Source organism: Chamaea fasciata, unplaced genomic scaffold (assembly GCF_029207755.1).
Source record: "Chamaea fasciata isolate MVZ Bird 193981 ecotype frontalis unplaced genomic scaffold, bChaFas1.0.hap1 SCAF_9, whole genome shotgun sequence".
In the NCBI taxonomy this organism is placed as follows: domain Eukaryota; kingdom Metazoa; phylum Chordata; class Aves; order Passeriformes; family Sylviidae; genus Chamaea; species Chamaea fasciata.
Genome location: NW_027094094.1, coordinates 12,373,210 through 12,396,931, shown reverse-complemented (window position 1 = coordinate 12,396,931; position 23,722 = coordinate 12,373,210). Strand labels below are relative to the sequence as shown.

At 39.5% G+C, this 23,722-nt stretch overlaps 1 protein-coding gene across 1 annotated transcript; it reads right to left on the bottom strand.

The window, feature by feature from the left end:
- Positions 1 to 2,118: 2,118 nt before the first annotated feature.
- Positions 2,119 to 22,739, bottom strand: PCGF6 (polycomb group ring finger 6). Its single transcript, XM_066190992.1, has 10 exons — positions 22,389 to 22,739; positions 21,349 to 21,448; positions 19,974 to 20,070; positions 19,349 to 19,404; positions 18,379 to 18,438; positions 17,669 to 17,777; positions 15,696 to 15,723; positions 14,987 to 15,085; positions 9,579 to 9,665; positions 2,119 to 4,345 (listed from the first exon to the last, which is right to left on the bottom strand). Exons 1-10 carry the CDS (start codon positions 22,737 to 22,739, stop codon positions 4,295 to 4,297), a joined length of 1,038 nt encoding a protein of 345 aa, XP_066047089.1. The 3' UTR covers positions 2,119 to 4,294.
- Positions 22,740 to 23,722: the final 983 nt, after the last annotated feature.

Sequence of the window (23,722 nt, the reverse complement as noted above, 5' to 3'; positions counted from 1 at the left end):
AAAGGCACGCAATACATAAAAACTCCTGTATCTGTTAATAGTCTTTTTCTCAACTGCTGGAATGAATCCCTCCACTCATTTGTATTGACCACAAATTTCATACTAATGATATTCCACTGAAGAAAAGTAAAACCAGAAATGCCAGGGATGTAATTTTCCTAGTGACTGTTAAAAATATATTAACATAAATCATTGCACATAAATGATTAATGATTCCGTGCAAATAAATCCAACACGGACTACTATTAGACAAGCTTGAATGGTTTTTCAATAAAACTCTTTAGTTGTTTCACATCTACGGAAATAGGCTTTAAGAGCTCAAGTGTGCCACAGTCTGGTGGCAGTGCAGGGCCAGGCTGGGTGCACTGTCGTGTTCAGGACATAAATGACAGCTGTCCCTGGCCATTGCAGGTCGCCTCTGCTTGGAGGGCTCAGCTGCACACTTCACCCATCTCTTGAACCTTATCTTCTTCTTACACTGAACCTGTACTGAACACAAAGAAAACAGGCAGAATGTAACCAATATGACTCTGCCTGTGACTTGACTGTAGCTTGATTCTGCATTTATAAGAAATCCAGAAACAAGGCTCATCATCTCCTCTTGCTGGGAATTAGCAGGTCTGTACAGGAACTCAGAATTATGCTGCATTTATAAGCAGTATTTAATAAGGATCTGTGTTAGCCATGATGCTGTTAAGAATGTAGTAAGAAAGGAAAATTACCTTTACCACAATTATCTCATTAAGTAAAGAAACAATAGTGTCTGTAAAAAAATGAATGAGTCCAAGCCCACCTTCCCTCACTTCCAGAGCACAAGGCTGGCTCATCTCCCATGAGGGCAGAGATGCCATCCCATAGACGGCCTCTTGTTACCGACGCTCTTCTATCATCAGGACCAAAAGTGGCTGGAGAGAAGCCAAGGTTAAAAGGAGACCAACAAAAATAAAACAGCAGCAGGAGAGCTGAAAGAAGATTGGCACATTTTAAAGCAAGCAGGCTGATTATGCAGGAAACCACAGAGCCTCAGCTCAGCCTTGGCAATAGCTAAAGGTCACCCTGCTGCACACGGATGTGCCTCAGGGGACCTGCAGCAGTGGAGAGAAGGAATACATCAGTGCCTTCAGGTGAAAGAAAGCAGGATGTTCAGCCAGGAAAACTATGCTAAAAATAGACTTCCTGAAGGCAGGTGAGGAAGAAATAGAGAGAAGTGGACAAAAGGGAAATAACAGGTCACTAAGCATTCCTGTGAAAAATACCACAGGCAACAGACCTTCAGTCCTCCTCATTAAGCCACCGAAAGGGTGAAGAAGGGAGTGTTGGCCTTCTGCATTTTAGCCAGCATGTGATTTACCTTACAGGAAAATCCTTCAAAGATATCCAGGAGGCCCTTTTTTTTTTTTGAAAAGCAGAATTTGACACTGACATTAGTGCCAGTGGCAACACAGCCCTCTTGGGGCCATGCAAGTCAAATGAATCTTAGAATGGCATTAATTTGAATTAACTACCAGCTTCTATACAGCTGTTAAACTCTGCACATGAGCCCTTCTGTTGACGTGAAGTTCAAGCCAGGGTTAAGGGTGAATTTGCAATGTAAAATTTGACTATACTGATAATGATTTTTAAGCACAGAGCTATAAAGTTGAAAACATATTGGATCAGGAAGGGGCAATGTTGAGTATTTGAACCAGATGCCTTGACTCCAGTGGCAGAGAGTCAGTTCACAGGGATTTGAGAACAACAGCCATGAACATGAAAGACAGTAATTGAGAGGTGGCTTTCACAAAAACGATGTTCTTGTTGAAGAAAAAAGGGATCCTTTAACTACGTAGGATTATTTCTCCTGTATTTCTGTGGAAAAATCATCTTGACTTCTTTATTGAGCTATTTCTCACCAAAATCCTCATTAAAAGGAGGGTCCCAGAGATTTCACGTCACTCCAGCTAACAATACCACACTTAGCTCCAGTGGAGACTGGTATTGAATTACCCTTCACCATTCAGCCTCTTAGTTGAAATTTGTCATTCTAACAACCCCAGAGCATATCCAGCAGTTTCACTATCATCTACTATAATCTGAGGCTGACATGGCATGGAAACACAAGGGCTCAATTTTAAATTGGCTAAAATAAAGTTTATTTTACTGTTACAATATATAATCTTTTATCAACACAACTCACGAAGTGTTTACAAAATAATCTCATTTTCTGCTGCATTTTAAACACTACTTTTATACAAACTTTAAAGGTAAAATAGAAGTTTGTAGCTAAAAAGGCTTTTTGTTACATTTTTTAGAAGCATCAGGAGAATTACTTCAAATGAAACTTTTTTTTCTTATGGTGCCACCTTCACAGAAAAAACAATGTTTATTGTAAAGACCTGAGGGAGGGTTCATGAAAGCTTTCTTTAGACAAAGGATGCCAGTGAGGCTGACAGTGAACAAATACATTTGAGCCCTTGCAGCCCTGGGAGTGCATTGGGAAGAGTGTGGCCAGCAGGTCAAGGGAAGTGATCCTACCCCTCTACTCAGCCCTGGTGAGGCCACATCTGGAGTGCTGTGTCCAGTCCTGGGATCCTCAGTACAAGAAAGACAAGGAGCTCCTGGAAAGGGTCCAGCAGAGGCCACAAAGGCTTGCTCTGCTCTTTAGGGACACTTAAATGTCCTTTGCTGCTCCTGGCAATGTCCCCTCCATGCCTGACTGGCTGCCAAGGGCTTCCAGGTCTGGATGGAGCTCGGGGCTGCTGCTCAGGTGTCCCCAAGCTCCAGAGTCCCTGTACAGCTCAATCAAACCCCAACCCCTGGATTTAGTTCAATTGCTGCTGCTGCTTCACCAAAGGAAGAAAGGAGGAGTGAAAGAAGGAAGAACTTCTTTACATTGAGGGTGGCAGAGCACTGAACAGGCTGCCCAGAGAGGGTGTGGAGTCTCCCTCTCTGGAGACATTCCAAACCCACGTGGACACATTCCTGCGTCACCTGCCCTGGGTGACCCTGCTGTGGCAGGGAGGTTGGACTGGATGATCTCCAGAGGCCCATCCAACCCTAACAGTTCCGTGGTTCTCTAACTTAGGGGCTCTGAAATGCCTTACAAAGGAATCTCTTCCTTTTCCCTGCACTGACTGTAGAGAAGGGAAGGAGCCTAGCGCCTAATGGAAGCTTTCATGAATCCCCACACAATATGCAGCACAACCATAACATACAGAGCTGTCTGGTCCTTAATGCTGCACGAGACAACACGGAAATCTTAAACAGAAGAAAATCTGAAGTGTTACAGTTGTCACAAAACCTAGTATTTTAACATGTTAAAATTAAAGTCATCTAATGTCTTCTGTGAATCTGGTAGTAACAGGCAGGTATTACATTACTCAACCCTGGTCTCCACTACAATGCACTAAAACACATTAGAAAGAGTGGAAAAAGTGACCATTTTCACAGCTGCTGGAGAGGTATGTGCTAAAGTGAATGGATTTATGCTCCTGACAGTCAAGTCAGTGATGGATTTTAAATCGGCTTGACAGTGATTACTTTATATACAGCAAGCAGGTAGAAAGAGGTGCTACTTTTTTTTTTTTTTTCCATGCATAGTTTAACCAGCTTACAGCCAGCTCATCTCTATTCAGACTAGAGATGCACGATCCACCATTTGGTATAAGCCAAACTACCAGCAAATATATTTCCAGTGCAAACAAAATTGTCTTTCTTGAAGAAAAACAACAGATTTAATGCTACTTCTTAAAAAAATAATGCTTATGCTGCATCATTTTCTACCTATTTTGGTCTGCATTTCTGAAGTTTCCTTCCTCTCCCCAAATCACATCCAAAGACAGATGATCACAGTATACTTTTTTTTAGGCAAATGACTGTCTCTTCCCCCAAAAAAATTATACTGCTCATTGAAGATCATCCCTGAGAGCACTGTTCTAGCTAGACACTTAGACAGCAAGAGAAATGTCAGAGCTTAGAGGAAAAAAAAAAAGGCTGTTCACCCTGTGAAATCTTGTGGTTTTAGAAAGTAAAAAAAATAAGCTGCTTCAAGCATTTAATTTCCCTGAGCTGAGTGAAATTTGAAGACAGTAATTTGTGACATGAAGCATAGCAACATCTACAGCTGTACTTACAGAAGCTGCATTTTTTTACAGTGGTAAAGTCAGACATTACATTACAAGCACACAGCAGTTAGTGGTGGTTCCTTTCACTTGCTTCCTGCCACAGGAAATGCAATGGCTTCTTTGGTGAGAAACAGCAGTGATGAAGCTCCATTGACTTCAGATTCTTTTGCTTTCTAATATTCCAGACACCTTTAAGTTAGTGGAGATACCACCAGGCCATAGTGCAGTACAAGTAGACCATCCTAGGGAGAAGAGAAGAGAAAGAAACTGTCTCATCACAGCACTTCCCCTTGTCCATGAGGCACTTCTGTCACCACCTGGTACAACAACTGCTGCATGGCAGGACCCCAGGTACATTCTCACCATTTTATACCATGTTCCTTCCATATGGAGAACGCAAGTTTTGAAGTATCAAGGCAAATAACTGTATTCCCCTCTCCTCTTACAGATGGAAAAGGGTGTTAAAAATAAAGTAAAATCTGGTACTGCTTTTATATTGAAGTTATAATGGCATCATCATCATCATCAAATAGGCTCTTGTTTACAAGTTGTGCTGATTTCCACGTGATATTGTGGAGCAGAAAAAGATGTAATCCATTAAGTAGTTCTAGAAGGTGCTGCCAAAAGTTGTAGCACAGGAGTCCAGACTGCCACTCTATACATTTATTAAGTAACAAATGCTTTGGATTAAAAAACCTCCAAATGACAAACTATTGGTTTATAACTCATGTTTCTCCTCCTCAAAGACTGCTCTACATAAAAAAATCCTTTTCATCTGTGAAACAGGACACTTCTGACCCCTCAGTCTTACTTATGTCACTTAATTCACAGGCAGCTGCTGAAAGGCCTAGCACTTAGTCTGCTTTCACCACAGACCCACTGGGAATCTGACATTGCATTACACCTATTTATATGGACAGACTTTAAAAAAAGTACTCTTTTGAAGAGAGAACTACGTTAATACCAAATGACGTTAGAATTTTTACTATATTTTGCTCCTGATGTTTTTATCTGTTAATACACAGGATGTTAAGATAATGTGTTAGGACCAACTCACTAGCTTTTCTGCATTTTCTCACCCTGTTAATAACCAAGAATCCATTGCTAACTCCTGAAAGGATACAGGAGGAGACAGGAGCTTTAACTCACTAGGTGATTAGCACAAATTGGGATAGCAGCATTGCAAAATAGAACAGGTTCTAAGAGGTTACTCAGGAATCTCTTGACACATAAAAATGTTGTTATACCTTCCCAAAGGTACTTATTCCTTGTGCCCACTAGTTCCTTGGTCAAAACCAGTTTTTCCTCTATTTTCCAGTTTCTTAAAGGAAATATATATTTATACAAGAAGAAAATGCTACAATGTATTCTTTGATGAATAATTTTGAAATGGTACATTTGGCAGTAGGACATTTAAAGGAAATAGCCCTGTTAAACCCAAGGTCAAACCCACTGCAATTCCTTCTCTACAAAGAGAAGCTGAGAGTTTACCCCAGTACTGCCACTTCTTACTCAGTAATTATTCACTTGTTAAGTATCACACATTTCTATCTATGTTCAGCTGCTTTCTCTAGATACTGTTATTAAAAGGAAATCCAAACAGAGAATGAGGTCGCACTGCCCATTACAAGTATCAAGGCTAACTCAGACAGGCACAAAAGAAAAGCAAAGCTCTCCAGTGTCCTTTGACACACATTTGTGACTGACCTAAAAAATTGCAAAGGATCCCACATGTTACACCCAACTATAAACTTTAGAGCGGATCTGACAGCCCAAAACATGAGAGCATACATCCACTTTTGACATTCTAAGAGCAGCAGAAACCAAAAGTGCCCCATTTTCCAAATTCAATAACCCCATAGCAAAGAGTGAAACACTTCCATAGGAAATGTGTGCTAGAAGGTCACAGTAATTAAATTAGAGCACAGCTCTTGCTGCCTAGCTCAGGAGACCAAAAAACCAGCACAATAACATTGGGTTACAAGAAGGTGAGAGCTACAAAGAGACCATTATATTCTGCCAAACCTCTGTGCCAAGGGCCAAGGACATCAAGGAAGCTCCTTTTAGCTTTTCCCATGTGTGAGCTCATTATATCCACCAGTGATGCAGAACTCTGAGAAGGCCCAGCTTTAGACAAGTGAAAATAACCAGCAGCTTGGATCAGGTTGGATTTGTGCAGCAGAGGGGAGGAAGGTAATACAGGGAAGAAGTTATATTCCCATTTAGTTAAGAACAAGCTTCCTTTCTCAGCTACTTGATCAAACTCTTAATTACAGGCAGATCTCAATGCCTGGTAACAAAACTGAGCCTTTAAAAGTCTCTGTAAGTGTCTTTGGTAACTCCTTGCAGTAAAGTCCACAAGTTTTACACTGTTTAAAAAAAGAAAAAAAGCAAAGTTGTTTCTTATTACATAAATTCTGTCAGTGAGTTTTTCATGTTTTTGCCCTAAACAGAAGCTAGAAATCCTACTGTAGGCTAATTAGGAAGATTGAACCAACCACGCAATTTCAGAAACGTCAAAATATCTTGACATCTACAAGATTAAACAAGATTTATTCCTGATTCTTTTTTAGCCTTCTATCAACTACTTAGAAATGAATACATTAATTGCTTTCATTCAACCACTAAAATTAGTTGCCTATTTACTCCAATAAAACAACCCAAACAGATTACTATGGGGTCAGTGTCAAGAATACTTATTTTATCATCACATCACCCTTGGTCTTCCCACACTTGTTGGAAAGGCAGGAATCTATCCAGAAGAGCTAAAATCCTGCTAGCTTGCACCTCCAGGAGACTTTCATTTACTCAAGCTCTAAGGCATCACTACACAGTGCTAGTCAGTAAAGAAAAGAAAAAAAAAAAAAGAAAGAAATACAACACCCGAAATCTTCACAAGCAAATCTTAAGAACCATTCAGTGTAAGTAAAAGCCACTAAAAACCCCACAGGGATTATGGTTCAGAACAATAAATCACACATAACACATGTGATGCTGCACTGCAAATACTACCAAAGAACGCACATTAAAATTAATATATTTGCCAAAAAGAAACTTATCTGCATTTTTATAATCACTTTTCCCAACAAAAAGAATAACTGCTGACATTAATGAACTTGCAATTGAAAAATATGACTCAGAATAGCAGCTATTTTTCTCCTCTAACAGTGGTTGTACTCATCTAAATGAAAGAGCCCAATGTTTATTCCTTCAAATGACTTTCTCTTGCAGAAGTAGCTACTGAAGCTGTTTTATTTGCATGAAGCATCTACAATGAACATCAGAAACCTGTAAATGACAACAGCAGTTTTTGAACAGTGTCTCAGCATCCTGGTGGGAGCTGTTAGGGTCATTCCAAGCTCCAACACTGATTTGGAAAGGCTGGAAAGTTACAAAGGCACAAGATGCCCTTGGAGTTTAATATAAAATTCATCAAATGTTCCTCTGTACTTGTAGTTTCACTGGCCAGGACAACTGTGCCCCTTATTGAATTTCAGACCCTGGTGAGAAACAAACAACCCTCACCATTTTAGACTTGACCTATCCGTTGCGGGTTTTTTTTTCATGGATAATTATCTAAAAATATTTTCCAAGGTTTTTTTAATCCTAGAAATGCATCCTCTTGATTTCTAAAAAAAAATATTATAATGTTAGACTAAAGAACACGAAAATGTCACAATTATTTCAATATCAAAAAAGAAGCAACATTACTAACTATTTGGTATCCTTAGAGATCTTCTAACAATATGAAGAGAAATTAAAGACGAACTGGCCTCTTAATTTCCTGTTGAAAGCTGTCACAGTACAGCTGGTCCATATGTAACAGAAAGTGACTATGAAAGAACAAGACTCCACAATAAGCCAAGATGCTTCTTTTCTATTTGTCTGTCCAAAAGAGAAGCCTTGAGAGAATTAACTGCTGGCATACTGATTTGGTAATAAATGTGATTTGAAACATCACTGGAGAATGCATCCCAAGACAACTGCTCTCTTTGTGGAGCTGCTGACTGGTACTTTATCACTAAACATCAATCAGGCAGACCCAGTTCTGACAAGAAATGAAACTGCTGCAGTATTCCTTGAAGTGGGCCCCCAAGAGCATTTCTCACACATGAAAAGCTTTCGTGCTAAGATCAAGTCTAAAACCATACATGTGATTATACCCCTGGACTGAGAAATATATCATCCCCCTGCCACTTACCGAGGCTTTTAGTACAGGGCGCTTCCATCACTATATGCTGACTGCTGAATTTACTTACAATGACTCACAGTGTTAGAAGCAAGTTTGTAACCAGTACCCACTTCCTCCCAGTTTCTATCCTCTGCTCCCCAAACTGGATTAGGTTACATTTTCATTTCTTCTTCATGCTACTGTAAAACAGCTAAGACATCAGCTACGGCATTCATTCCCTTCAACTGCAGAAACAGCACAAGCCTCACAGATTTTAATGTTTGCTAACATTAACATGAGCCAAATACCTCTGCCCTGACTTTGGGACCCCTCATAGTGATTCAAATCAGGTACAAGTGACACAAAGTCCAAGAGATCTCAAAACCAGCTTTTTACTTCCTGTCCCCAACACAGAAGCCTTCCTGTAGCATAAGAAAGCTCAACGAGAATTTTAAATGTAAAGGTTTGTGCATGTGTGAGCTAATTTTGCTACTATTTTAGCCCTCCTGCTATCTGCTAAGACTGCTTTCCAAATAAAATACCAGTCTAATCCTATTTCTTCCCACTGTATTAAATATTAACTTTGCAGACTTCCAAGTTCAGATTAAGACATAATTTACCATATATCATAACTTTACATCTCCATCTTATGATGCACTCGGCAGAGTACCTCATTGTTTTTGCAGTACTTCTAAAATGGTGTGATCCTTTAAAGATGCTTTGAAAAGATTCGCAAAGAATTAAAAAGAAATGCATTCTTATTTGCAAAGCCAGCAACAATAAAGACAGCAAGTTATCAACAAGAAATAGCTGGCCATACACTCATGCTGTGACCAGAGTCAGTACAATATGCATCAAGAACATTTACGGCATTCATTACCCTCTATCTTAGGTTTGTGTTTTTATAAGCAAGTTTATTCTCCTGACCCAGTCACAAGGATAGCCTTATTTGGGATTTGTCCTCTGATTTCCCACAGAGATGCCATTGCCAGAGAGGAAAAACAAGGAATAATAATTGAAAGAATGGCTGGTACATTTTATCACTGGTAAGATGGCAACTTGTTTTGGGGGCAAAAAAAACCCCAAACAAAACCCAACATATCCAGAACATACCCAGAACATCATGAGACCAAGAAGAACGTGGTACACAGTCAGCTCTTCTTACAAGATAAAAATTATTTTGCATAAACTGGAAAGATTTTTCTAAGTGACTTCTTCAGACAAGCTCATGCTACCTGAGGGCTTAAGAGAGGTCTTCTGTTTTGAAACAAAAAACCTGGAAGAAAGCCCCAGCTGCCACATACCTGTACTGCACTCTCTCCTATGACTTGACGAATTTCCCTCAGTGTCTGGTAGTGCTCCAGCAGGTGATCACCACATATTATATCCACCTGTGGAAAAACACAAGCATGTTTAAGTCCAACTTCTCTCTGGAGTAGCAAAACAGCATCCAAGCCCTTTCAATTTTATTAGCAGAGTTCAGTGCTAGCATATTAGGCACTAAGGCCATCTTTACCTCTGTTGTCCAAATGTATTTAGCATTCACAGCACTACTGCACTGCCCTAATGCCTTTCATGGCCCTGACCTGGGCTCACTGCTGAACAGAGAGGACAGTTTATTGTTTCACTCAGTTTGGTGTGTCCACTGAAACAAGCTATTTAGTAATAGCTGTGATGAATTTAATGGGAATTTAGATCATGCATTAAAATGATCACACAAACATCTGGCATCATCCATCAATGGCAAAAGAGGGAAACTTGTTTGTGTCACTAACCCAAAACAGAGCCATTGCCCCCCTCATTCTTATCTTAAGGGAGAATAAACATGACAACTCCACTTAATACAGTGGAAGATGTGCCTTAATAGAAAAGAACATCTTGGTGCCATTGTTAGCAGTTGCATCACACAGTCCTCCTTCAGCATGCACTCAGTCAGTATTCCTGGGGTGCAGCTGCAGGGCACACTCAGCAGTTCCATGCATTGTCCTCTACTGCAGCTGAACTCTGTCAGTGGTGTCTGCAATTCCATGGGGGGCACTTTTGTTTAGTAACTGCCCATAAAAACAATAATTTTGTGGAAAACAAACCTTAATCAGGTATTTTGAATTCCTTGCCTTGATTATTATGAAAAATAGGTTTCTTTCTAAAGTTACCATGGATTTACTGTGCATAATGTAAATTCAGTCTCTAACATTCCAAATTAGAGCAGCTAACACAGCACTGTTTTTATCTCTCAGCTGGAGTTTACATTTTCCTTATGAGCAATTTCTAGATAAGGAAATGAGTAATGAGTGTGCTCTCATTTGTGAATTGACGAGACCTCAAAACCGAAGATAAGAGCATTGACAGTGAGCAGTCCCACAAGCTTTCTGCAAGGGAACTGCCTCAGCTCTGCCCCTGCAGCAGTCAGGGAGCACACTGCAAAATCATGACGTATTGTCTTGAGCAGCCACTTTCCACCACAGGATGCACTCTGCTGCAGCTATTCCACTCCCCAGATCTGTCTTCTGCAGGCTGACCCACTACCTCTCTCTTATTCTTCATGGAAAGATTTATTACGACTTAGGCTGGCAGACCACATTGTTCTGAGACTTGGGAATGCAGGAATTCTACTCCTCAGAGGTTCAAAATGGACTAATTTACTGCACTACCTGTAATTGCATGAGAACGATGCAGAATACTCTGTGTCTACTCTGTAATATTCGTGTTTGATTCCTAATGTGCAGAAGATGCAAACTGCTTAGCAATATTTCTGCTTTGAGCTTCCAGGAAGAAGCCAGGAAGTAAAAATTTGTGTGGACATGAGAGTAAATACTGATTAGCTATTGATCCCTATATACTCATATATTTAACATCAACATTTGATGTATTTAACAGAGTACTTGAAAAATTAATTTCTTTTCCTTTTGGAAAACTGTCTGCAGTTCTTTCTGCTATCTCTCATGCATTATTAATCTCTACAGTTATTACTGCAGGAAGACAAACATGACTGCTTTGCTTTCCAGCGACGTGAGTTTAATTACTTTTGCTTTATAAGTTTACTTCTGCAATTTTTATAGCATAAGGCACTGAAAACTCAATCTCGCTCCCAATGAAACATAACACATAAATGTTTTATATATTCTACAGAAATAGAGAATCTAATCTGTTTGACCAGTACAGGATGCAAACTGACAGTCACAGCTGCTGACAATCTCTCAAAACAGAATTAGAATGTTTGTTTGAAAGTACACTGTTGTACCTGCTGCTCCAGTTTCAAATGGCAGTCAGTTCTCTAAATACCAAATGCTTCATTCTCCTAATTCTAGCAGCAAAGCCTGAAATTCTGCCTGCTAATTGTTAAGACAGCATTCATTCTATAAGGACAAGAGAATAAAACATACAATGAAAAAAAAATCTCAGGTCAGTGCAAAAGTAAGTTGTGAAATGTGTCTCGGAGGAATCCTTGTGTCATGCAGGAACAAATATGTTCCATTACAAAAGAGGTATCAGCACCACAAGTGCTATGAATTTACTAAAATTTCAAATGACTGGTAAAATTGAAGCCAACTAGTACTGATTTCCTGAGACAGCAGTAAGTGTAGCTTGACATTTTGTTGAAAGGAAGCATGAAGGTGGATCTGCTGAACACTCAGTCACTTCTGTTAAAATTCTTACTAAAATTAAGTAGGTTTTCCATTATGCCATTTCCTTTCTTTTGGTGGCATGTCTGCTATTAGAGCTACTTCTCTAAAAGCCACCATAACAGACAATTATAAATTCATGCTCGCTAAGTAAGACAGAGATAAAAATAGAAAAAGTTCATGCAAGGGACACATCACATAAGACTCATCCCAAGGGAGAATTTGGCCTAGAAAGCAGTAGGCTTCAATCAATATTTTCCAAACCAAGTCATACTACCCAGGGAAGGACAAGGAAAACAAAGTTTTAGAGACTGACATGACTATTTGGGCTAGTTACTGAAAAACCTGTCAGAATTTCCCACTTCCTCTAGCTGCTGTTTACTTTCCAGAGGCCTTGGATGCTTTTACTGCAGGGTCTAAGATTGGCATAAAGAAACTGCATCAACAACTACACTGTGTATGAACAGAGTCCTTTCTCCCAGTTTCCCCCAAGACTGCAGTTCACACACTTTTAGGAATGCACATCTGGTTACAGAACATTTCTGTTCCATCAGCTACATTACTAAATTCCAAGCAGCTGAGCTGCAAGTCTTGCAGCTGTTTCCCTCATCCTTACAGAAGAAATAGCAGGAAGGAATACTGCTGCTGCAGGAGGAGCTCAAAGAAAATCACACCCTAAAGAAAACTTACGATGTCAAAGACAAGAATCTATTGGGTTCTAAACACCACAAGCTGTATTTAGCTCCTATCAGATGTTACCTACTTAGTTATTACTGGCAATTCCAGTTTCTAAGAAATTATTTTCACTCTCTCCCAACAAATTCCAGCAAGAATATTCAAGAGAGACCTTGTAATTAGAAGTATATATAAACACATACAGAAAGTTAATTGTTGCCCAAAGCACAAAGTTCAAAACAAAGCATCAGAAAGAGTAAACTACAGTCTGCCAGTTCAAGTGGTAGATAAAAATAAATGAAGCCTTAACCTTCAGATAATCTAGGGAATTTAAATCATAATCCATTTGCAAATACAAATACAGAAGTCTGAAAGTAACTGGAAGCCTCAGACTAGAAAAAAAAGAAGAAAGGCAGTAGCTTTGAAACTGCTTTTTAGACTATATATATACTGCCACACATGAGCCAGATGGCTTATTTCACATTTTCATTAACCTAAATCCATTGCACTTGTGCAGGTCAACGAAGAAGGGCAAGTATTAGCTAATATTCCACATGAAAAGATTAAGTCAGAGATGTCCAAGCAGAGCCAGGAGTTCAGGGGTGTGGATAACATGCCTTCTATCACATGGTCACCAAACGAGCTCTAAAAGGGAATGACAAACATTCTCAAATAGTACTTCTGCAGACGGTCAAACTATGCTGACACTCAGTAGGAACTGACTGCACTCACAAAACAGCCACACCTAGTGTCCTTATGAGAAGTTTCAACAATGAAACCAAAAATGTAATTGACACACTGAGGAGATAAAGGAGGAAACACTCTGAATTCCCAAATTTTTCAAAAATAAGCCTGGATATCTTCAAGACAACAGTCGTGACTCGGGGCATAAAAATCAGCTACAGGTTTCTAATGACCAAAAAACTTGCCAAGAAAAAATGAGAGCACATCATTGAAGATGAGAAAAAAAAAAGCAGCCAAGGCATCTGTCTGTAGAAGAAAGAAGATTTATTATTTTCTCCAAACAGGCAGGGCTTGCACAGAAGAGGCCAAGGATTAGAACCAGCCAATGATTGTGCCTTACACCACAATGGCAAACCAGATACTCACAGATAGGAGTGACTGTCTCAGCTTCAAGCAACATCTTTAGAAAGGAAGTCTATGAAATGATCAGCTTTTGAGCTGTAGTAACATTTACCCACTAACAGGGGATGGTACCTGTCTGGCAAAGTTCAAGTAGAAAGTAACTAATGGGTGAAAAATTCTCAAGTTCTCTTAACAGATGATCTCAAGATTTTACAATCTGAAAGACACCCAGCACACAGGCTGATTTTTAAAGATGGACACCTGCAGTTTCCAAGACAGAGATGCTCAGTGTTCCTGAAAATTGAGATTCTGATGTACTATTTAAGAAAATCCAAACAAACAAAACAATTCCTTCCCCTCAAATAAACAACTAAATAATACAAGAAGTTTCTCCAGTCTCATTTTGAGGACACTTTTATTTGTTTAGAATATCACCACGTAAAAGCTACAGACTCTCACTGAGAGGAAACCAGCAAAGAAAAATACATGAATTCCTCTGCAGGATGAATAATTTATATCTGATTTCCTTTGTCACTACTGGAAAGGTTAGCAGCATGAATACTTATTACTGAAGCACACAGTCATGCTTTACAGTCCCACAGCTACTGCTGTATGAAAACAGCCCTAACTCCAAACCCAGCACTAAACTCTACCATTTGCCTATTCATTTCAGCATCAGTTTGATCTTCCAGGAACTGAAAGCTTTAAGAATTATTTACACATTACGGACCTCCTGCACTTTCCCAACTGAATGGCTGCTGAAATACACTGAAGAATTGGAAGCTGGTTTTGACATGCAGTTCCTCTCAAAATGGCTGAGAAATATGAAGCTAAATTCCTTTGTACCATATTCTGCTCCTTTGAATTCTTATTTGGAGGAGCGTGTTTGTATTTGCATTCATACTTTTCATTTCAACACATCCATCCATAGCAAAATTCTTTCTTAGCCTTTGTTTGCCTTCAGGTAAATTTTATTATTATTCAGCTTGCACCTGTCTCTGCCTTTGCATGCTCCCACATTCCCACTTTCCTGTCTAGTTTTACCTTTGAAACAGCAGAATCCCTTGGCTTGGAATTTCACTGGCTGAAATTTTACATGGCACTTTAGAAATTCTGTCCAATTAGTACAGTACTATGAAAATCTGAACAGTCTGATTGTTGCAAATGAGTTAGAAGGGCTGTTCCTTGCAGATCACAAGATTGTAAACAATTATTTTTTTAATCCTTACTGTATAAAAAACTCTAACATTACTTCTAGAATCTACTGAACAATGGAAATGTCTGTCCAAAGCACAGACAACTTGTGACTGCTACAGCAAGTGATGTACCTGACAAGCAGGGTCTAGATCCATTTTTCTTCTGAGGAATTTCTCCACATGTCCAATCGTTGCTTCCCCAGAAACACGCACAAACTTCTTTTCCAAAGGCTGCACAGAATAAATAAAGATTTTAAATTAAAGTTAAGTTAAAGGTTTTGGCACTAATCCCTCATAAACTCCAAACTCAAACAACATACAATAAGCAGCCTAATAACACAGAAGCAGCTTACATTCTTGAACCCTTCTCTGATCTACCTGCAGATTAGCTCATAGGGAATGGACTAAATACATATTAAGACAGCACATGCTGCTTAAACATTTGAAAAATAATAAGCAACTGATCGTTTTTTAAAATGTTTTAAACAGCCCTATGTTCTGTGTGGCCCAAAAACCCCAGGATAAACAAGGCAGAAAGAAGGGCAAACATGAGACAGAAACGGTACGAGGCGATATTGAAGATGAAAAAAGATGATGAAAAAAATACTGTGATATACGAGGATAAAAAGAAGAAAAAAAGCTGGGTAGGTGTGATGTTATACAACAATAGGTTTGAAATACACTGTAATACAAGATTGGTTATTATTATTCTGGCGAAAGCTCCAGCTGCACTCAGTATTCTTTACTCAGATAGCAAAGAAAACCAAACTAAATTAAATATACTCAGGTTATAATTATTTCTGAAGTAAGCTGTAAGACAAAAATTTAATCACATTCGTACCTTAAAATTCCCTGCACCTTCATTAGCTCTGAAAAAACAAGAGTAAATAGTCAACATTGCTAAGATTATTAATATCCTCAAGCTCTTTATTGTAACAGTGACTCTGATTTATGAGTCTTTCACATCCAACTTATTTTCCCAACTCAGGCTCCTCCTTTCATTAAATTGCTATATATAAAATAATACTGGACTGAAGTTATATATCTTTTTCTCCTACCCTTTCTTTTTCTGGTCCACTTTTCTTGTGAATTCAGCTAATTACAATGTTAAGGTTTTTCCACATAAAATGCGAATAAAAACCAACACAGCCCAAAGTAATTTTAAAACACAACATAATACTAATTTTCATAGGAGTAGGTTGCAATATTGATGCTGCTTAAACATCCATACTTCATGATCCTTGATATTTGGAGCCTTAACAGACAGTACCTAAGAAGTTACTGACAGAACACACCCAGCCACCTAAGGGGCTCTCTGGGCAGGATGTTGGCCTTCCACACTGTTCATATGACAAAATTAATGCTAATGCTATCTAGGAACTCAGAAAAGCAGCATGTGTTTCTTTGCAATGTGAAATACATACAAAGGTGGCAAATAACCAAATTTCCAGCTGGCTTCAGCCAAGGTTCACTGATTTGCACAGCCTGAGCATGTGACCTACCACTGATCACCTATACTCCACGTCTCTTTCTTGTAGTGCAATGTGTAAATTTCTCAATTAAGGCCAATACACAACATTTCACTATTCTCATATTTCATTAGCAAGTATGTACATATGAAAGAAAAAACAGTGCAGTATTTTCATTGCACTGGAGATGGCAAAAAATTAAACATTGCTATAAATCACTTGACCATTTGCTACAGCAAACAAATATAACACTTGTGCAGACCACACCTTAACATGGCACTTTGAATTATTGTGATTGAGTATGCCCACCTCTAAATATGTACCACGCATCAGATAGAGCTAAGTAAATCTGTCATGAACTAAGAAACAAACATAAATAATCTTTTTTCATTACAGTTGTCATTTTCTTTGATACAGTTCCAAAGCCATGGGTGAGCACATTATAAACTGTAGAGACACAATGTATACAGTCAGACTTTCAAAGTAACAATTTCTTCTGGCTGGTCCAATCTCTTCCGAGTTTTCTTTACCCAAAATGCTTTATTAATCTCCCATTGCCACAACAATCTCTTTGATTTTGACATATAAATTATCAAAGGTTTAAAAAGTCACTAGAATAAAGTATGATGTAGATGGTGTTAAGCCACCATCTTTTATTGTTAGAAACATTCTCTACTTCCCTTCATATAAATAACAAAACCACAGTGGACAGTTCCACATGGTATAAATGGTATTTGCACAATATTACCTGCTTTGCTGCCAATGCTGGACATTTAAAATAAAACTACCAAAAAACAAAATACAACAGATCCAAAAGTCATCTTGTTTCTCAGGCAGATACAATTTTACTAGGTTAGAGGTCTAAATGGACCTCTGCAAGTCAGGCATGAAGAAAATGAACAGTGAAATTAAGGCAGGTATGTGGATTCATTATGTTAAAAACTTTCTATTACTTGAAAGCCGCTGAGTGCTTTCTCCGAGCACATCCAGCATTAACGGTGCTGCCACCTACAGGGATCAGGGACTGCAACAGACAGGGATTTTTCTGTTCAGTTTGCTGAGACTGCACGACTTTGTTAAAAATAAAACACATCTACATTTTAGAACTATATTCCTAGGAAGCTACTTTTAAAGGAAAATACATCTTAAACATTTAATTATCTGCATCATCTACCTGTGCATAGCTGGCTGTCACTATTGCACTGTAAGTTAAAACTGTCTCCCCACTATTATATGAGATGGAAGAAATGCATGTTTAATGAAAACAAGAGTCAGTTAATGGTCCATCACATGCTAGCAGCACCTTCATGACAATCAGTTGCTCTGACATTTGCCCACAGCTCACCCAATAAACTCCAGAAGAATGGAAATGTCAAGTTCTGGTGGGATCCGGAACACTGAGCCCAGAACTTTTCGTGGTCTTCCTCTGCTCGGTGGAACTGGCTGTGGGACAGCTAAAATATTCAAGTAGCCAAAATGCAAAGATAACTTGAAATAAAAGCAGCATAAAATACTAGCATGCACTGAGCAAAACAGAATAGATCACCAGGTTAAAAAGCCCATGCAATTCATCCTCTTTTTTTATTACTAAATCAGCTCTTCCTACATTCTATGCTGTGTATCTGAATCAGAAATTTAATAGCTTTCAGCACAGTACTCTCCAAAGAGCTTTATTTGATAGGAAGACGCAAAATAATTAGAATAATCCCCCACTGTTTAGCAAACTTTGAAGCTCTTATTTTTACTCCTTTGTTATGTCTATTACTTATTAACAGCCAGAAAATAACATTAATGCACATTTTATATATATTTCCTGGTTGTAAGCAAAATACGTAGTTTGGAATAATAAACCCTGATCAGGGTTTAAGTGATGCCAGTTAATCTATTTTTGTAATCTGTGATCTGTGACAAGTTATAATTTCCAGATAACTAAGAATCTCATATTTCCAGCAGTACTTCCATCTTCAGTTGTGAACTAACATTTTAAAGAAAGCCCTTAAGAATAAATTATATGGTATTTCCTTAACAGTGTTTCTTAAAGTGATTACAGCTCACCTGGTTTGGGCACTTCTAACCCTCTTTCTTTATAGAAGTCATGCATTTGTTTTTTCTCTCCTGAAAAAAACACACAATACAGATTGATATGTTTCAGATGCTGAAAATATCAATCCTCATTGACCAATTTTCAATGGTTAGAGCAGTAAAAACTTTCCAAGTTTCTACAGACCTTCACCATCACTAGTATTTCATGAGGCTGAGATACTTAAGAAACCCAGACTAAGTTTTTGTTAGTAAAAACTGGGAGGAAATCAGAGAAACTGGTCATAAATAATACTGAAATAGCTGCAAGAACTAGTATCTTTCTGGCTGTCATGTCTCATGACATGACATGGTATTTTATAAGATGTTCACATAGAGCACAGTACTTTTATCCTATAGTTATATATACACAAATATTTGTATATATACATATATTTTTTACATATATGTTCACGGTATACAAGGCAATACCATCTACAGTCCACACATATCCACTAGATTGTGTATTTCACTCAACCCACCCAGAGGGACTGTGCAGGATCATTGGCTCCCAAAGTTGAAGATAAATGAGATTAGACAGTAAACACATCTAAAATCAGACAAGTAAATATGGCAATGAGGGGAAAAAAAAAAAAAAGCATTTGAAAGAATCAGTCTTGGAATTTTTTTCTACTGAGTCAAGAGAACATTTTACACAGAATTATATTAAATGGTCCTACTAAAGTTAGAGGAATGACGGTGAAATATTATCTGTATGTTTATCTGGATACAGTGACAGCTGTGTTGCATGAGACAAGGTACACATCACTACCACAATAGCATTTAGCAGTCAGAAATATACCGGTTGTCACAGTTAATTCATTACAACTTGTAACCAAACATCACTAAGCTATTTTAAAGAATCCAGAGTAGAAAAAGGCTTTGAATTACTGTTTTCTGTTCTTTTCAATCCCTAGATAGCAAAATAACAAAGAAAGGGACTTACTTTCCTCCAGATTGACAACTAATTTATAGACTATATCTTGCAGTTGTCGGTCCAGTCTATGAAACAGGGAAAAAAAAAAAGAAAAAAAAGAAGTCTTTGGTGCAAGACAAAATGGTTTCACTAAACTGTAACAAAGATGCCAAATACAACATTGAAATGGGATGTACAAGGAGTGACAGAGTAGCAACTTCACATCTCTCTAAATCCTCATCCTGACAGCAGAGCTCCAACAGAAGCCATGTAAAGTTTAAAACACCACCCTTTATGAACAGCTCAAGAAACTAAACTCAATTTTTTGAGTTAATAAATATACCATGCCAAAAAGTCTTCATCTTAAAAGCAAATCAAAGCAAATAGTTCAATGTTTGTATCACCTGTAACACTGAGCAAATGAATAAAAATACCCAGGGCAGGGGTAACAAACCCTAGAAATTGATACAAACTAGATAAAACAATAAAGAGAGTCTTTTTATCTTAATTATTGAGGTGAAGCTCATACTAGTGAAGAACACAATGTATTTCTTGTAACCATTTCTTTGTTTCAAAAAGGAAAGCACTGCAAGTCTGCAAAACAAAACATTGAAAAGCAAGTAACAAATCTATAAAAATGGGACAAATTTATTACCTGATATTATAGAGGGGCTGTGTCTGATGTACAACAATATTGCACTTTGGACATCTGTTGCTATAGTAGAAGTGTCTCACAATGCAGCTTTTACAAACTGTAAAGAAAAGAAACCCCGTAGGAGTCACATGTCCATGACACAGTGCCATCTGTTCAAAGGGTAAATACACCCAGACGTCCCATACAAAATTTGTCAGAGACAAAGTGAAGTCACTGAACACTCCTAATCCAATGGATGCATGGGTGAAAGCTTAATGTGTATGTAGAATGTGAGCAGAGCTAAGGCTGAATATTGACTGCTGAAAAACACCCTACAAACACTTTCAGTAGAAACAAGGTGAGAAATGCTAACTCTGCCATTTTCATTGTGTTTTACAAGTCCTTTAAAATTTTTGAAGGAATGCTACTCAGTGGAAATACCTAGAATAAATAACCTACTATCAAGTCAGGTCCCCATCAGCATGAACAGAAGGAACTGTTTCCATAACATTTACCAGGATGACTCTAAGACACCACCACAGTTCAATTTGCAACATTATGCTGTCTTTACAAACAGTTGTGCTTCTTTGTAAATTGCAAACTGCGCTGAATACTGCCTGCTATACAACAAACTAGTGAGCAGTGCTCCAAAAAAGGGAAAAAAAAAAAGAGAGAGAAAGTTTCCTTCTATGCAGTGTGAACGTTTGGGAGATCTAGTAAACCAGGATTCTTGGATTCAGGTATGAATATGGATGTGGCTGAGAGAGTCAGTTTCACAGAAGGTGTTTTATTAGTTTGGAGAGAAAACAGTACTATTAGCACTGGGAAAATTGTTGGCACTAGGATCGAGGGGTAAAAATAACAAGACAAGCACATTTATTACGCACCTATTTCCATTCATCAGATTATGGACAAACTGTCCCATGGGTGCAGACCACAGTTTGTGTATCTGAACCGGTGCTCCCACACAGGCGTTTATGGGGTTTTGTGAATTTACAAGCTCACATCAACAACAGCTTAGGAAACTTTCCAGTCCATTAAAAGCAGAGCCACTCAACTTTCTTTTCTCAGTTATAAACTCAAATTTCCAGAGCCTACTTAAAAAAAAAAAAAAATTAAGAAAATGTATGTAGTAGCTCTGCTTTTGTCTTACTTAGCCTTTACCTTTTCCTCCATCTTCTTCCTTCTTAATATGGAAAGCTGACTTAATGATTGAGTGGTTTAATAATTTTCTGATGCTTAAAATACCCACAAATATATCTCGCTTAAGGAACAGAATAAAAGCAACACGTCTACTTTGAAGAATGTATTTTTCTGAACTCAGAACATTTAAACAGCTGGACTGGTTTGAATTTGCAACTGAACCCTTAGACAGACAACACTGACAGATACTTACAGGTGTGCAGACATTCTGTAATAGTTGTAGCATCGATAAAGTAACCTTTGCAGATGGAACACAGGATGTAGGGGGTCAACTCTGCGAGGTTTATCATACGCTGCAAACAAAAATTGGTAAGAGTTTGAATACATAGGCTAAGCCATGAAATTCCCTGACGGCAGCTTCCAAAATACCATAGCATTAAAACCATGGGAAAAAAACGGGATCAATATGTTACAGGAAGGGGTTTTCCTAACAGATCAGTTGCTTCTCATATTTTTTCTCGTATCTTTTCTAAAGACTTTTACCTAGTCTTCTAAACTGAGATTTTTGCCAACAGTAATCCAATTTGTTTCATGAATCATACCTAAAAAGAAAACTTTAAACAATAATTTTGGGAAAAGTTCTTTTGAATAAACTCTTTTAACAAAATATCACATAGCCAGCAAGCTTGAAGTAGATAGGGTGGCAAACATCATTATTTGAAAATGCTCAGCAGTGCTCAGTTGGACTCTCAAATCAAGATATAGAGAGAGTTTGTATGACAAGAGACAGTAATTTCTTGTTTGAGCACACAGTTATGGATCATACAAATACACATAGAAGCTGAAATTTTCCTGCTTTGAATCCTGGTCATGAGGAACATTTACGAGGAACGCACTCAAGTAGTTCCACAACAGCTTCCCTGGCTGAATAACTTATTTCAAAAAAGAACAAATTTCTTCAACAGCGACGATCTGCGATGTGTCTGAAAGAGGTGACACATTAGATTCTTACGTTTCCCCTCGTCTCAAAGCCCGAGTAAATGGCTTTCTTTCCCTCAACGCCACCATTCATTTCGCCCACGTGCCACCGTCTACCACCCTCTCGGCAACGCCGAGAGTTTGTAAGGGTTCCACCTAAATGAGACAGATGAACCGAACTGGGGTAATAATATAATAAATACAAAAATAAATAACAAAATAAAATAGTAAAAATAATAAAAAGCCCATTACCACACGCGGGGCACGCCGGGAGCGGGGCCTGGCGTGCCCCGGGCACCCTCCCGCCCCCTTTACCTCCCGGTCGTCGTCCGAGTCGAGCTCTCCGTCATCCGTTCCGAACCGAGCCCTGGTGTCGCTCTCCATCTCCTCCTCCTCCACCTCCTCTTCCTCCTCGTCTTCATCGTCGTCGTCCTCATCGCCGCTGGACTCCGAGCGACCCCGCTCGAACTCGAAGGGGAGGGAGCGCGACCCCGAGCAGCTGGGGGCCCCCTCCATGTCCCGGTCCTCATCGGCCGGGCCCAGGCCCTGTCCCGCGCCCGCTCCATCCCCGCCCGACAGCGCCGGGACCCCGGATCCGGCGTCTCCCTCCATGTCCAGGGACCGGGGCTGGCACGGATCGGGATCTGTCCACGGCCCGGGGCGCATGCGTGGGAACGCCGCGGGGCACGCTGGAAAATGCAGTTCTACAGAACGCACGGCTGCGCTACCGCCCGTGCGCTCAGCCACAACCGGTTTGCAGTTTATAACCCCACGGCGCCCTTTTTTTATTTTTTTATTTTTATTTTTTTTCCCCAAGCGACTCATCAATGAACGCTCAATTTGTCCTATAAGATTCTCAATCACACAATACCAATTTCATTCAAAATAAGGTTTTAATTCTGCAACATAATTAAATTGTTTGGGTTGCAAGGGACCTTAGAGATCACTTAGTTCCAACCGCCTGCAATGGGCAGGGACAGCTTCCACTAGAACAGGCTGCTGAAGGCCCCATCCAACCTGTCCCGGAACACTTCCAGGGCTGGGGCACCCACAGCTTCTCTGGGCAACCTGTGCCAGTGCCTCACCACTCTCACAATAAAGAATTTCTTGCTAACATCTAATGTAAACCCGCTTTCTGTCAGTTGAAAGCCATTCTCCCTTCTCCTGTCACTACATGCCCTTGTCCAAAGTTCCTCTTCCATCTCTCTTGTAGCCCCTTTAGACACTGGAAGGTGCTATAAGGTCTCCCTGGAGTCTTTTTTTCTCCAGGCTGAACACCCCCAGCTCTCTCAGTCTTTCGACAAGTATCACCGAAACTCAGTTTAACAGACACGATTAAAAGAAGCAGTATTAGAAATATCTGGAGAACTCAGCGGCCCAGCCGTAATTAAGTTAATTGGGCGCCCGGCGCCTAAGGGCACACAGGGCACACAGTCCCACGGCCACCCTCGGTCAGCTCCCGGGAGCTCCATGAGCCGCGCAGTGCCCACACCGCCCCTCGGCCCTCACCGCGCCCCCGCTGCCACAAAGCGCTTCCGCCAGCGTCGCAAAACGAAGCCGCGCGTGCCTGCGGAGTCAGCGGCGGCAGTGCCCTTCCTTTGCCCTCACTGTCGCAAAGGCGGTCGCGCCTGGCGGCAGCCGCGCGCCGC